General features: G+C 38.7%; 1 protein-coding gene across 1 annotated transcript in view; it reads left to right on the top strand.

The window, feature by feature from the left end:
- DISC1 (DISC1 scaffold protein) overlaps positions 1 to 15,314 on the top strand; it is a 445,546-nt gene that overhangs the window by 97,203 nt on the left and 333,029 nt on the right. The window contains exons 6-7 of the mRNA XM_036755554.1: positions 10,140 to 10,194; positions 14,265 to 14,367. Coding sequence (XP_036611449.1) covers positions 10,140 to 10,194; positions 14,265 to 14,367 — 158 coding nt within the window. The remainder of the gene's footprint in view (positions 1 to 10,139; positions 10,195 to 14,264; positions 14,368 to 15,314) is intronic.

Raw genomic sequence — 15,314 nt, 5'->3', positions numbered from 1 at the left:
AACTTTGTGTCTTAGAGAATTGCACAGAGCACTGAGAGATTAAGTGATTTGGTTTGGGTCCCACACCAGGTAGGTCTCAGAGGTAAAACCAGAACTCAAGTCTTCTTGCCTCTGAGACCAGCTCTCTATCCACTATATCATGCTATATCTTGGCTTAGACCATTTCTTATTCTGGCTCATTCAATACCTCCATCTATATAGAAGCTTTTCTAGGCTCTAAAAGTGCTTCATTATGTCCCATGCATAAAGATCATATTCCAGCACTGATCTTTTATCTTGATTTGTACTTAAATGGAATTTTGGTGGTCTGAACCCTAATTATTATTCAATAAAAACTTGTCTTGGGCAAAAAACAAAGCTGTATTATTGTCACTGGCATTTCTGACATCATCCATAATATACTTTTCTTGTGTACATCCCCAAATAAACTACAAGAACCTGGAATTTCCTTTTTAGTTCCTAACTGAAAGTAAAGCAATTAGGAAATAGAAAAACTTGTTTCTGTGAGTTCCTGTGCCCACCTGGGGGTCCTTTAATTAGATTGCTAGCAAAAACATTTTTGCACAGAATTTTCTTTGCTGGTCACAGTCAATACTGCTTAATTTTTTTTAGCTGGGTAAAATAGTTTACATTCTACACACATCTCCTATTGCAGTACCTTGCTGTTTCTCAACTGAGCAAGGAGAAAAACTTAATCATCTGTCGATCTGAAGCATAAAAGGACCATTTTTTTTCTGAATAGCACCTATCATGTAGAGTCCTGATTTTTCTTTTTCTTGGAATGTTAAGCATGCATATGCAGGAGCTTAATAATACATGTAATTAAAAGTAAAAATTTAAACAGCTAGACACCAGCAACACTCCCATTCTTATTCTCACTCCCCCTCAAAAACTGACTAGAATCTTACTCCCTCAGTGGTGCCTTATGTAGCTGAGAGAGACTTGATTACCTATGGCTGAATATGCTAGTGATGGGCTACCATTGTTTTGTAAGAAATGAGCAAATAGATGATTTAAAAGATACATGGAAAGACATATAAGAAGTGATGTAGAGAGAAATGAACAGAACCAGAAAAAAACAATTTATACTGTAACATCAATATTTTTAAAATGAAAAAATTTGAAGACTTTTGTTAACTGAGGAATGAAATAATCAGTCAGGAGAATGAATTATCTAATAATAGCAGTACTATAAAGAAAAACAACTTTGAAAGCTGTAAGAACTACAATGACCATTCAAGATTCTAGAGGACTGATGTTGAAACATTCTATCCACTATCCTGACAGAGAGGTGATAGATTTAGAGTGCAGAATGAAACCTTTCACACAAAACCAATGAAGGGATTTGTTTTGCTTGATTATTCATATTTGTTACCAGGAATTTATTTTGCTTTTTTTCTCACTTTTTAAAAAGTGTAGTGGGGGCAGGATAAAGAGAATATAGATTTCTATTAATTAAAAGAAATTCAAAAATAGGGAGACAAAGGAAAAGAAAGGAATACTGAGAGGGTACTACCATCCTTTCAGATTTGAGTCGAGCCAGACTTATCTGGTAACTGTTCTCATCAGTGATTTCTGTCCCCATGAGATAATGTTTGTCCTCGTTTTACTATGTGGAACATTTTCACTACCCTACAAAAGAAAATACTTGGAAAGAGGACCATCATTTTCTGGATGTATTTTTGGTTCTTTCTATTGGTAGGTGATTGTAACAACAATGTTGCTAGCAGCTGCTGTGGAAGTGAAAGACCCAACAAGACCAACGACAAGAGCACACAGAAGGGCTGCCAGCCCAGGTTCTTTGATCTGCTTTTCTAAGGATAGCAACTTTAAGGGGTTAACAAGTTCACTTTAATTAAACCTACATATACCATTCACTTAGTTCAGGGGGAAAAGCCAGCACCCTGAACTTCAGAACAAATGCAAACAGAAATTAAAGAGACAGTATAAACAGATCAACAGATAGATTTCTGTCTGACCAAGTCATAGTACATAATTACTAGAGAATCATCAACATCTGGGGGTGAGGTGGGGGGGGCTTTCAACAGCCACCCAGAGTCTCATCACCAACACTCTTTCAATGAGTATGCCCCCCAAACAAAATACCAACCTCAGATCTTATATACACATCTCAGGGCCTTGGGGCACTTGATTGCCTCAGTTCTGAGAAACACTCAAACAAAAAACAGCAAAAAGTCCCATTTTACTTGCCATTACATTTGAAAGGCAATACTCATCAAAGGTACTTGATTGCCTCAGTACTGAGAAGCACTCCAAAACAAAAGAAAAAAGGGTCCCACTTCACCTGCCCAATTCAAACAAAGGTGAGGCTCATTAAAGGCACTTGGTTGCCTTAGCATTCCAAAAGAGAAGACAGCAAAAAGTCCCACCCTAATTACCATAACAGTGATCCATATTATTTCTCAATTCTTCCAACAAATAGAAGCCAATATGGCTGTCATCTAATATGATCATCTTCCTGAGTTCAAATCTGCCCTCACATTTACTAGTTGTGGCAAAAGCAAAAGTATTAGATGTTTAGTGCTGGTTTATTTCTTAGGGGTCTAATTTCCAAAATTCCCTAAGGAGGCAAGCCCCTGTGACCTCTCCTGATTTGATAACATGTGGCATTAGTCACTTGTATACAATCAACTCAATTCTTTATTAATAAATAAGAAGTTTCACTATAAATTTAAGTGATAGATTTTTAAAAACCAGACATCCTAGTACTTAAGTTTCCTCTTTGGGATCTTTTTCAGGAGGTGATCGTTGGATTCTTTCAATTTCTATTTTACCCTCTGGCTCTAGAATATCAGGGCAGTTTTCCTTGATAATTTCTTGAAAGATGATGTCTAGGCTCTTTTTTGATCATGGCTTTCAGGTAGTCCAATAATTTTGAAATTATCTTTCCTGGATGTATTCTCTAGGTCAGTGGTTTTTCCAATGAGATATTTCACATTGTCTTCCATTTTTTCATTCCTTTGGTTCTGTTTTATAGTATCTTGATTTCTCATAAAGTCACTAGCTTCTACTTGCTCCAAACTAATTTTGAAGGTGGTATTTTCTTCAGTGGTCTTTTGGACCTCCTTTTCCATTTGGCTAATTCTGCCTTTTAAGACACTCTTCTCTTAATTGGCTTTTTGGAGCTCTTTTGCCATTTGAGTTACTCTATTTTTTAAGGTGTTATTTTCTTCAGTATTTTTTTGGGTCTCCTTTAGCCAGTCATTGACTTGTTTTTCATGGTTTTCTTGCATCCCTCTCATTTCTCTTCCCAATTTTTCCTCTACTTCTCTTACTTGCTTTTCCAAATCCTTTTTGAGTTCTTCCATGTCCTGAGACCAATTCATATTTTTCTTGGATGCTTTTGATGTAGGCTCTTTGACTTTGTTGACTTCTTCTGGCTGTATGTTTTGATCTTCTTTGTCACCAACAAAAAGATTCTAGAGTCTGAGTCTGAGCCTGTGTCCTTTTACACTGTCTGGCCATCTTCCCAGCCAACTACTTGACCTTTGAGCTTTTTGTCAGGGTATGATTGCTTGTAGAGTATAGAGTGCTTTGTCCCAAGCTTTAGGGACTATGCTGCTGTTTTCAGAGCTACTTCTACACAGCAAGCTCTGCCACAGCAGCGCTCCTCCTCCCCCAAGAACTGCCAACCAGGATTGTGACCCAGATCTAAGCAGGGCAAAGCAAGCCCTGCACTCCCACTCTAGTCTGCCGCTTGATTCCTCCCACTGTGTGAGTCAAGGACTCTGGAAGCAGATGACACTGGAGCTCCACTGCAGCACCTCCTCCACCACTGCCAGGGCTGCTGGCTGGACCACTCTCTAACACAATCTAGCAGTTTACCCGCTAACCTGCTCTGTGGTCTTTGGTGTTTGTGGGTTGAGAAGTCTGGTAACTGCCATAGCTCAATGATTCATGGCCCTATGGCCTACTTCGGTTAACTCCCAGTCTGGTCTGTCCTGGTGCAGCCCATGTTGGGCTGCGCTCCATTCCCAGCACTATGTAATAGACCTTCCCCAGCAACCATCCAGGCAATCCTGGCCTTGAGACCTGCTTCTCTCCGCTATTTTGTGGGTTATGCAGCTCTAGAATTTGTTCAGAGCCATTTTTACAGGTGTTTGGAGGGATTTGGGGGAGAGCTTAAGCAAGTCCCTGCTTTCCAGCTGCCAGCTTGGCTCTGCCCCCCTAGAACTTAAGTTTCCAAATGGAAGTTGTCCGCTTTAAAATAGGTCACATTATACATTTATTCTAACAGTGTTGCCTCCTCTGATGAAACTCCTCTTGGAAATGTCCTAAAAACACAGACATGTTCTTGTGACTATCCTAGTTGGTAGTAAATCCTTGCCTTTTGGCAATGGTCTTAAGTTTCAGTAACTACCAAGAGGCACTTGGAGACACATCTGTGAATAAAGTAGGTAATCAAGTGGAAGGGTGTTATTTTGTGTCAAAAATGAGATGTGACTTGAAAGTAATTTAATTGAATTTCTGTAGTGGCTTGTAAACTGATCTTAATAAAAAGTCCAAGAGAAGATTTCTCCAAAATGGTTTGAACCATTTTGACATTGCTAAAATGAGTATATGGCTTTCCCAAGTGACAATTTTGAAAGCAGAGCCTATTTAAATATATAGCTCCTGGTAAAAAGTAAATAAATCTCCAGATTTTATAGTCCAAGCTCATATAGACATTTCTATTATGACACCCAATTAGAGAAGCTGCTATGAAATCACACTGCATTTTCGTCATGGGTTTATAAAGTGCCCAAAGGTTTTTTGACATAAATTAGTATATTCAAATATAGGTTAGCCACTTCAGGATTACCCAGTTTGTAGACAATCTACCTCATGCTTTGGGACTACCTCCTGTTGGCTTCAATTAGTGTGATCAGAAGAAATGTGACCTAATGTAAATGTTAGGCTAAGCAAAGCAAACTTAGGAAGGCAAACCTACTAAAAGTAGCATAGCATAAATCAAATAGCTTGACAATCAACCAATTATATCTAAATAACTCATGATTTGGTAGAACTCTAAAGTTTGCATAGTATTTTAGAATCAAATATAAAATAAATCTCTGGGTCATCTGTATTAGTTCGTCCCTCCAAGAACATGTCTACTTTAGAAGTGACTAGCTTCCCTTCAGGGATTGGGCCAGATAGGGCAGATGGTCCCCCTGAGAGGGTACCATCATCCTTTCAGATTTGAGTCCAGTCAGACTTATCTCGTAACTGTTCTCATCAGTGATTACTCTCTCTAGGAGATGACGTTTGTCCTTCTTTTACTATGTGTGTGGTGGAATTGTTTCACTACCCTATGAAACAAAGTACTTGAAAAGAGGACCATCACCATATTTCTTAACTCTTCCAACAAATAGAACCTAATATGGTTGTCACCTAATATGATCATCTTCTTGAGTTCAAATCTGACCTCACACTTATTAGCTATGGTCCTGGGCAAATCACTTAACTCCATTTTCCTCAGTTTCCTCATCTGTAAACTGAGCTGGAGAAGCAAATGGCAAACCATTCCAGTATCTGCGAAGAAAACCCAGATGAGATCATGAAGAGTCAGACATGACTAAAATGACACAACAATAATAACAATAAGCATTGTCAAAGTTTGGTCTCTGACCATCAGGTCTCAGGGGTGAAATACTTAAAAGGGCACCATCATTCCCTAGCAGCTTTCACTTTCCAGTAGAGTACACCCTGAGAGTGGGTTTAAGCAGACTGGTACGAGTTCTCATCAGTGGTCACTTTTTCAGGATTAGGTTTGGACCCTGTTTCCCTCAACTCCATCTTCCTTCCTATGGACACATGTAACATATATCCCCACTAGGGATAAAATATAGGGCAAAGTATAGGCTCTCTGTAGGATCTGATGTTGGTTTTAGTGTGCAGGTATGCTAAAGATACTGTTCTGGTCAGTGAAATCTTAAGTACAATGAATTCTTTCCTCACTCAAGTGCTTCTAAATGGATAGGTCCATTACTTAGCTGTTTCTGTTCTTAATGCATGAGTTATTCTTTGTGGTTTCCTGTGAAAGGCAATTTACAGTTAGGTGTTAAGTGCTTATTTTAGGTCACCTCAGTTAAAAATAACTTACTTGAAGAGGTATTCTATTCAGCAGCAATTCAATTCAGCAGTCGTTTATTAAATGCCTACTATGCTCCAGGCACTGTGTTGGGTCATGGATACCAAGATAAAATATCATCCAGCCTGTCTCTGCATTTGAAGAGCTCATTTGTATTTGCAGGGATATAATAGGCATAGAAAAGGATGAGGCAAAGTAGGGAGCAACGGGGGCAAAGAAGAGATCCAGACAAAGTGCTCCAGCAATATTTGAAGAGAGAGAGAACACTCAGTGTGAGAGATCAGGGAAGGCCACCCTGAAGAAGTAGCATCTGCACTGAGCCTTGAAGGAAGCTAAGAGTGCTAAAAGGTAGAGGCGAGAGGGAGTACATACCAGGCACGAGGGACAGCCTTTGAGAAGGTAGAGTTGGGAAAATGGAAGGTTGAGTTTAGACAAAAGCTAAAATGGTGGCTTCATTGGAATGTAGTAGATTGCATGAAGGGGAATAATGTAAAATAAGGCTATAAAAAATAGGTTGGAACCAGATTGTGGAGAGGCTTAAATATTAAGCTAAGGAGATTGTATTTTATCCTATTGAGGATAGGCATTTATGTGCTAGAGACTTTATTGTTTATTCATATATCTGTCTGACTGTTGTGTGTCTATTTATAGCAGAGAAGAGAAACAATCATATCTGTGCTTTAGGAAGATGCTTTTGGTAGAAGAAATATATTGGAGACAGGGAGAATACGTAGTCTCAGCCATTGTGGAACTCGTGGCCAAAAGAGGGAATAAGACACAAATATAGATAATTATAAGTTGTCCCCTTTAAAATAGAAGTTCATATTTCATAGTTTTATATTTCATAGTTCACTTCTTCCAACAGTGTTGCCTCCTCTGATGAAACTCCTCATGGAAATGTCCTAAAAACATAGAGAAGTTCTTGTGAATATCCTAGTTGGTAGCAAATCCGTGCCTTTTGGCAATGATCTTAAGTTTCAGAGGCACTTGGAGACACATCTGTGAATAAAGTGGGTAGTAAAGTGAGAGAGTGTCATTTTGTGTCAAAAATGAGATGTGATTTGAAAGTAATTTAATTGAATTTCTGTTGTGGTGTATAAACAGGTTTTAATAGAAAGTTCAAGAGAAGATTTCTCCAAAATGGTTTGAACCATTTTGGCACTGTTCAAATGAGCGCATGGCTTCCCCAAGTGGTAATTTTGAAAGCACAGCCTATTTTACATACAGTAGTACACGATAAGTATATGGGAGAGTTTCAAAATAAAGTGTTATAATTAATTAAATAAATACACACTCTCTAGCACATAGGAAAGACTAACATATGGAAGTCATGGACAAGAATCACATATGATTAAAAAGTTTCAGTGTGTAGAAGATGAAGTAATGGTATTGATAAGTACATAAATGGATCAGAGCATCAAAATGCGATAAAAGCAGTGAAGGTCATTAAGGCATCATTTTGGGGGGCAGGGTTGTAAATGATAATTGACATCAAGAATTAGAAGGACTATTATGAGGAAGGAGTGGAATAGACTTATTTTGGCAAAGTATGGGATGGGCTAGATGGCCTCAGAGGGGCTTTGTAACTCTGACATTCTGCATTTGCTTTTGTGAAATGCTACTACTAAGTCACTGCATGCAAATTTGTTTTCAAGAGGCTTTGCAGGGCAGATGACTATTGATTGCAAGAGGAATAGGGATAAATGGGATAATCCCCAGAGGTGACTTTAGTCGATAGCTTTAACCTTCTCCCAGTTCTAAGTTATGCTAGGACTTGGATTTAAATTTAAATGTCGCCTTCTTCCTTTTTACAGCTTTTGATCAGAATTCAAGGAAGAAATGGTGCAGGGAGTCCACAAAGTGTTTGACCAGAGTTCACTGTGGCTGATTTTGGGGGTTATTTTGAGGAAACTGAGGCAGGAGATGATTAAGCGAGATACTGAAGGGTATGCAGTACAGTCCTGCTATAACCTGTATTGTGATTTCTGCCTTCCCAGCTAGATCATAATCTCCTTAAAGAAAGGGGCCTTGTATTGGGATGATGTTGCTGTGATAAGGAAAAAGATTACCTTGTATTTATATCTTCTATGATAAAAAGAGCAATAGCTGGAGTTGCAAGATTCCAAGGTGAGTCCTGGGTTTGAGTCGCTTGCTAGCTGTGTGACCTTGATACAGCACAACCTGTTTGAAGTTCAGTTTCACCTGTATTCCATGAATACTAGTAGTTATATTATTTACCTTGCCAGGGTAGTTGTGAGGGAAGCCCTTCGAAAGCTGCAATTGTTGTTGTTGTTGAGTCCTTTCAGTCATGTCCGACCTTTCGTGACCCCATTTGGGATTTTCTTGGCAAAGGTACCGGAGTGGCCTACCCTCCCCTTCACCAGTGGATCCATTTTGTTGGCAATTAGAGGTTAAGTGACTTGTGGTGAAAGAGTAAGGCAATAACCATGTGGATGATAATGGCCAGAATGCCTACGTGGCTCTGTATCTCAAAGTATGCAAGACTCTCCACATAGAGGGTAGAAGAAGGAAACCATTGATTCAGACACTGGAGAACCAGATCCCACAAGCCATTTATCCAGTCTACCACAGCAGTAAAATATTCCACACACAATAAACAATCTGGAGCTTCGCCACCCCAAAACCTCTCCAACCCCCTGAGTCTGCCTGTTCTAACAATCATGAGGGCGGCCATTAGCAGCCATAACATCTCTCTCTCTCCCAGCGTTTCCTGTGACATAACTTCCTTTTCCTGTCAGGAAGCTCCTCCTATCACATGTGACCTAGGCTTCCTTTGACATAAGCAGGTCACATGACCTACTAATGGGTAGGAAAGATCTTCATATCTAATTGCTAATACACCAGGGTCACACAGCTAGGAAGTGTTTGAGGCTGGGTTTGAACTTGGGTCTTCCTGACTCCAGGCTCAGTGCTCTATCCACTGAGCCACAAGCTGCCCCTTGAAAACTGTAAAGCAACATAGTGCATATAAATTATGAAGTCTGTTACAGTTTATAATGTTCTTTACATACATTATCTTATTTAATATTTAATATAATTCTACATATTTAATATATTCCATAGGGCCTGGCTCAAGTATAGGTACATTGTAGCCACTGAATAAGTGTTTCCTCCAGGAAAGCATGAATTTTGCCAATTCTTGATAACATTGATACTGACTACTTGTGTCATGTGGACAATTTAGAGCAACCAGGTGGCACAGAAGATGCCACCTCAGACACTTCCTAGCTATGTGACCCTGGGCAAGTCACTTAACCTCTGATTGCCTCACTTTCTTCAATAGTAAAACCAGAATAATAATAGCATCTACTTCCCAGAGTTGTTGTGAGGGTCAAATGAAACAGTATTTGGAAAGCACTTTGCACAGTATCTGGCATGGAGTAGATGCTAGCTATATTATTATAAATGATTACTCTGAGGATGTATATGTAGCTCAGTTTTAATTCCCTGCCATCATGCGCTGCCTCCTCTCTTCATCAATAGACCTATGCTCAGAAAATGAAAATTAATTTTAGCATTACCTTAATTAAGCTATTCAGGTAAATCTGCACAAATAATAGAAAACATAACATTCATTATAAAATCAAATGGAAATCATTTTTGGTAGGATAATTGTTGCTGTTTCTGCCTAGCAAGAAAGATAATTGAGTATTGACTTTATATTATTATTATTATTTTGAATCTATGATTTGATCAATGTAGGGAGCTCACAGTTTGGAAAGCTTTTTCTGCCTTGCAGATCAGCGGTTTTTCTATAACTCACATATCTCTATAACTTATAGTTTTAGAGTCATCTGGCATCTCTGAGAGGTTAAGGGGATTTGCCCATGATCACACAGAGAGCGTGTGTTACAGGGAGAAATTGAGACTATGTCTCCTTGATTTGTCTCTAAGACCCTTACTCAATGTCCTGGGCCATAGTGTTTCTTACTGAGTATTTTAATTATATTTCTCTGTTTGGTAGTATTTAACTGTGACTAATTAAGAAGACCATTCACCCCACCCCATTTTATTTCCATTCTTCCAGCCTCCAAGAAAGGGAGCAATCACTCAGCTTGGCTATCAAAGAAACTACTTCAAAGGTAAGTTCCCCCAAAATATCATTTTTACCAACCACATATAAAATATGAAGAAATTGCTTTCTTAAAATACACCTGAAATTTGAGAAGATATGTGTGCATATCCATACATATTGTGTTTCTCCCTTTTTATCTATTTCTTGTGTAGACCGTAAAATGTCAGAGCTGTATGTAGCAAATGAAAATTCTGAGAGATAGGGTTTCTAGGTAATTAATGGTCAATTTATTAATTAGTTTAGCCAATAATCAGTAACTTAATGGTTAGTGGTTTTCTCTCAGTAACCAAAGATGCCAAGGGAGACTCTGAAACAGCTTAAATCAGGTGTGTACTTTCTAACAGGGAATTCCCCTGACAAGTGAAACTCAGCCCTGATTGGTGGACATTTAATGAGGTGGGTTAAAAACATAGCTTCATGATAATTCTCAGCAGGCTCAAGGCATCTGGGCAGGGGACACCACTTCCATCTGGACCTCTCTGTCTGGTTTCACGATCAGGATCTCTCTAAACTCTGATGGAGGAGACCAAGGACAAAGGGATATGTCCTGATTAAGAGATCTAGCTGAGGCTGGCTTCTGTTTACAGAGTAAACAGAAAGTAAGGTTCTCTGCCAAGAAAGATGTCTTGAGGTTGAGAGAAGATTACCTTACTCAGTTACATCCTTCAAAAACTGACCTTTTCAGGAGCAGAATCTTAACAAAAATAGGAGGAAAAGAATTGATTGCAAATTAATAATTAGTTATTAATATAATTGTTCAATATCGATTTCTCTCATTTAGATGAGTTTAGTCTATTAAGGTCATTTTGTGATACTGGAAGATAACCTAAAAGAGTCAGGTGCCAGAGAAGCTTTCTGTGGTTGTGTTTCTGGCTCTATGGATTTATTGGCCTTTCCTTTAGAAATATCTGTCAATTTTATGAAATGGGAAAAGGTACAGTTAAATTCCTTTACTTTAAAAGACTTTTGGTACAGGAACAATCATTAAAAGTTAATTACTTTTTCTACGAAGAAGGCAGGGTTCAGACATCCTTACAAACACAGAAAAAAGGTAAAGTACATTTTCCATTCTTTCTGTTGGTCTGAGAACTGCTCTGTCTGCCTTTTATAGTTCTTCTCTAGGACTGTAGTTTGATCTTGGAAGAATTTAGTATTTCCTGTAAGTGTAAGAGTTAAACCATCTCGTTTCTTAAAGTGATGGGAAGATGTCCCATTTGTCCAAGAGAGGCACACTTTCTATCCTGGTCCCTGGTCCCTGAGGGCAGGAACTATCTTTTGTTTCTTTTTGTATCCTCTGCACTTAGTACAATGCCTGACAATAGCAGGCACTTAATAAATGTTTATTGAACTGAATTTTCTGAGTAGACCTGAAACCCTGGAAAAGCAGTCTTAGCATAAGATCCCTAAATAAGCTGTAGATAAGCTGAGAAGGGAGGCCAGGTGACTGGGGATGATCATCAGGTTAAGTTGGGAACAGGGCCCTTGGCATCAGTCACTTTTCTCAGTCTTAGATATGGGTTCACAGTGGGCTGATACAGGCAAGGGAAAGAAAAGGCTGATTGTCAGAAGGTGAAATAACTTCTCCCTGGGGATGGAGGAAGTCTATCCTTCAAGCTGGAAGGGACCTCAGAGGCCATCTAGCTCACCATTATTAAATGAGATAATATTTGTAAAGCACTTAGCATGACACATTGTAGGCACTTAATAAATGCTTGTTTTTTCCTCCCTCCCTCTTTATTTCATAAATGGGAAACCTGAGGCCAGGAAACTCATGTGACTTATCCAAAGTCAATCAGATAGCAAATATCAGAGGCAGGATTTGAACTCAGGTACTCTGACTTTACAATTAGTCTTCTTTCCATGGTACTATGCTGCTTACAGATGCGAGAATTTACCTGCATTTGGAGTTGAATATCTTAATACTCTGCATTTGGCTTAACACACACACACAAAAAATGTTACCTGCCCCTAGCTTAAGTAAAGCTTCCCATGAATTTACAGGCAAGTTATAACTACTTTTTCTCAAGCTCTTTCGGACTCTGAGAAATGTAAATGTAGGAAGAGGAATGAACAGATGTTCCTCAGGGTCCACTTTTAGTTGAAAATGCCAGTAGGTTGCTAGATCCAGGGTTTGGGGTCCTGGTTTTGTGCCCCCTTGAGATGAGTGTTGAACATGACTCATTACTTTCACTTGAGGGTCATGGGACACTCATGAGGCAGAAAACAACACAGCCCTTCTTTTGGTAGACCCAGGGAAGGCCTGGCAACTCAGAGGCCTAATGTTCTATGTACAGTATGTATGTCTTCCATTCTTTGGAATTTTAAATAAGTTTATAAAAATGGCTACTTTGGTCCAGAGAAAGCCTGGTGACTTAGAGCCATAAATTTCCCTGTACAGTTGGACCATTCTTTGGGATTTCAGGGTAATTTCAAGTCTGCCTTGGACTGCTTTGGGTGGATTACTTTTGGATGGCTACTTTGGGTTAGAGATGGCTAATTTCTTTCCTAGTGAAGAGTTTAAACATCCTTTCTACTTAGTACACCTATCTACCTATTGTGTGACCTGCCCAAAACCAAGGTAATTAAGAGATAAATGAGATAGGAGAATGAGTTGAAAATAGACTATCTGGAGATTGGTGAAGATTAGATTAATGCAGCAGCAACTGAAAGTATGTACAACTGCAATTTAATAAGGAGATTTATAAATCTCATTTTATATTAACAGTGACAGCTTGAAAGATAGATTTGTTCAACAAAGGAGTGGCTGACCCAATTATGATTAACAGAGGCTGTTAACTAAAATAAGAAAGAGTGTACATAAATTAGATGAGACATAAGAATTATGGCCAGTGCTTTAGAGTTAACAGAAATGTTCTCAACTGCCCTAGTAACATTCTTAGTCGAGTGACTGTAAAATGTAATTCAGCTGGGCTCTGAATGATCCCCAGGAGAGAGAGATGGAGGTGAAAATGTATCTAGGACATCTGCATTGTAATTCCATGTAGTGGAACATTGAAAAACCTCAGAGCCCTGGAAGGTTATTGAAATCTATTGTTTTGGACACGTCAGTACTCTAACACTGACAGAACTGGCTTTGGTTTGGAGAAGATGCTGCCACATGGTCTTTTGGCTCCCTGAAAATTAGCAGAGATGATCATGAGTTTGTAGAGGGAAATGATGGGTGATATTAATCAAGACTGTAGAGGTTTGTCCTCTATCTAAAAATAATCTCACTTTCTGTCCATAAGAATCAAAACGATGGAAGATGTTTGTGTCTGGAGAGATGTAGGCTCTTTTATGTAATAGGACGGAATATTTGTTTTGGGCTTTTTGTTCCCAATTGGATTAATTTTAGCTCTTGAACACATTTCAGATTTCTAATGAAAGAGCATAGCTGCTAATTTCAAGGCTTCTCATTAGACCAGTGTCTTTTGTGCAGTGAGAAAACACCCCTATTGGCTCATCCATTGTTATTCAATCAGTATTGTGTGCACTTGAAGGAGTGTTTGTTTGCCTGCTTGGCTCCTTACAACCTGGATACATACGGATTGAATATGGGACTTTCTCCTTATATTAAAAAAAAAAAAAGACTAAGTGAGGAGAACTCAGAAAAAGATACCTGGGATGTAAGATTTTTGTTGTTTAAGTAAAAATCTAAGAAACAATAGAAGCAGTGTGTGCAGTAGTACCAAAAATCCTAATGATGAAACCTACACGTTTTACTGAGACTTCCCGACCTATTTATAAAATCCATATTTTGGAGGAAGTGGGATGGCATCAGATGGCATCAACTAAAACCCATCACAATTCAGTGTAGCCATTGGAGTTCTGGTTTAGGTCTGCTGCTTGATGAGGGTAGCCTTTCAATGCCATTCTGGTTTTGTAATGTGGTTATTGGGTTGCGGGTTTCAGTCATGGGCTAGCCCGGTGTGTGTTTTTGAGTATTTTCCATGGGACTCCCACTGTAATAGAATGTTGAGTTCCATTTGTCAACTCAGAGACTCTCCAGAGTTTTCAGTGGATTGTTCTTGACTTACTAGAATGAATTATGGATCCTGGCTGTCTGCTTCCGTTTAGGTTTGTACGAGTCAGAAACTGTGCAGCTCTTTGAGGAGGAAAGTGAATGAAATCGAGACCCAGCTACCAGCCTTGCTTGAAGCCAAAATGCTTGCCATTTCAGGTAAAGTGAATGGGACATTAAAAGTAAAGGGAAGTTGAAAGGAAACATTTAAGGGGACTCATTGAGAAACACTTGTTGATAAGACTATGAGCTCTTACTTAAGGTTTTTTCAACAACTTGTTTTGATTTTCTGTTTTGAGTAGTATTTGCTTCTATGCTGCTATTGACTTGATCTCAAAGCACTTTCAATGGAATCTTATGTTTACATAGCCTCACCCCATTAAAGAGATGTAGAAATAGTGCATCTCCTTTATTAAGGTATGACTTTATTGTATATGAGTGTACATACACAAAGTTGATATTAACTTCATTTACTTATTTGATTATTCATTCATTCATTTGCTCACTCACTCCACTTTTTTTTTGTTTGTTTTTTGTCTACAACTGAAGCTTCTTAAAGATGCAGGAACTCTATTTCCTCTGTATTCTGCTTCTTCCCTGCAACTCTTAGCTTGGTGTCAAACACCTGGTGGTTTCTTAATGTGATTTGATAATATTCCTGTTTTACAGATGGAGAAGTGAAGGCATTTTAAATTAAAGAGATATGTCTATTAAGAAGGCCATTCATGGAGATGGGCATAGCTCTTAGAAGTATGAGCTTCCATTCTGAATATTCAATGACTATACATCCTCCTCATTTGATAATTACTAGCCAATATATTTCAAAATGTCCACAAACCAGGTGCTCTGAAGACAACATGCTACTTTCCATTTATACAATGCTTCATAATATGCTTTCACAAGCATTATTTTTTTTTGATCCTCACAAAAACTCTGTGAAGTGGGTAGCTATCAGTTGAGCTTTGTCCTTCATTAGGATCAATCATGGAAGCATATTGTGTCATTTCAGTTGTTTCTGTCTCTGTGAGTCCATTTGGGGTTTTCTTGGCAGAGATACTGAAGTGGTTCGCCATTCCCTTCTCCAGCTTGTTTTACAGATGAGGAAC

Source organism: Trichosurus vulpecula, chromosome 4 (assembly GCF_011100635.1).
Source record: "Trichosurus vulpecula isolate mTriVul1 chromosome 4, mTriVul1.pri, whole genome shotgun sequence".
Taxonomy (NCBI): domain Eukaryota; kingdom Metazoa; phylum Chordata; class Mammalia; order Diprotodontia; family Phalangeridae; genus Trichosurus; species Trichosurus vulpecula.
The sequence above is the reverse complement of the archived record's forward strand: the minus strand, read 5'-3'. Positions and strand labels throughout refer to the sequence as shown.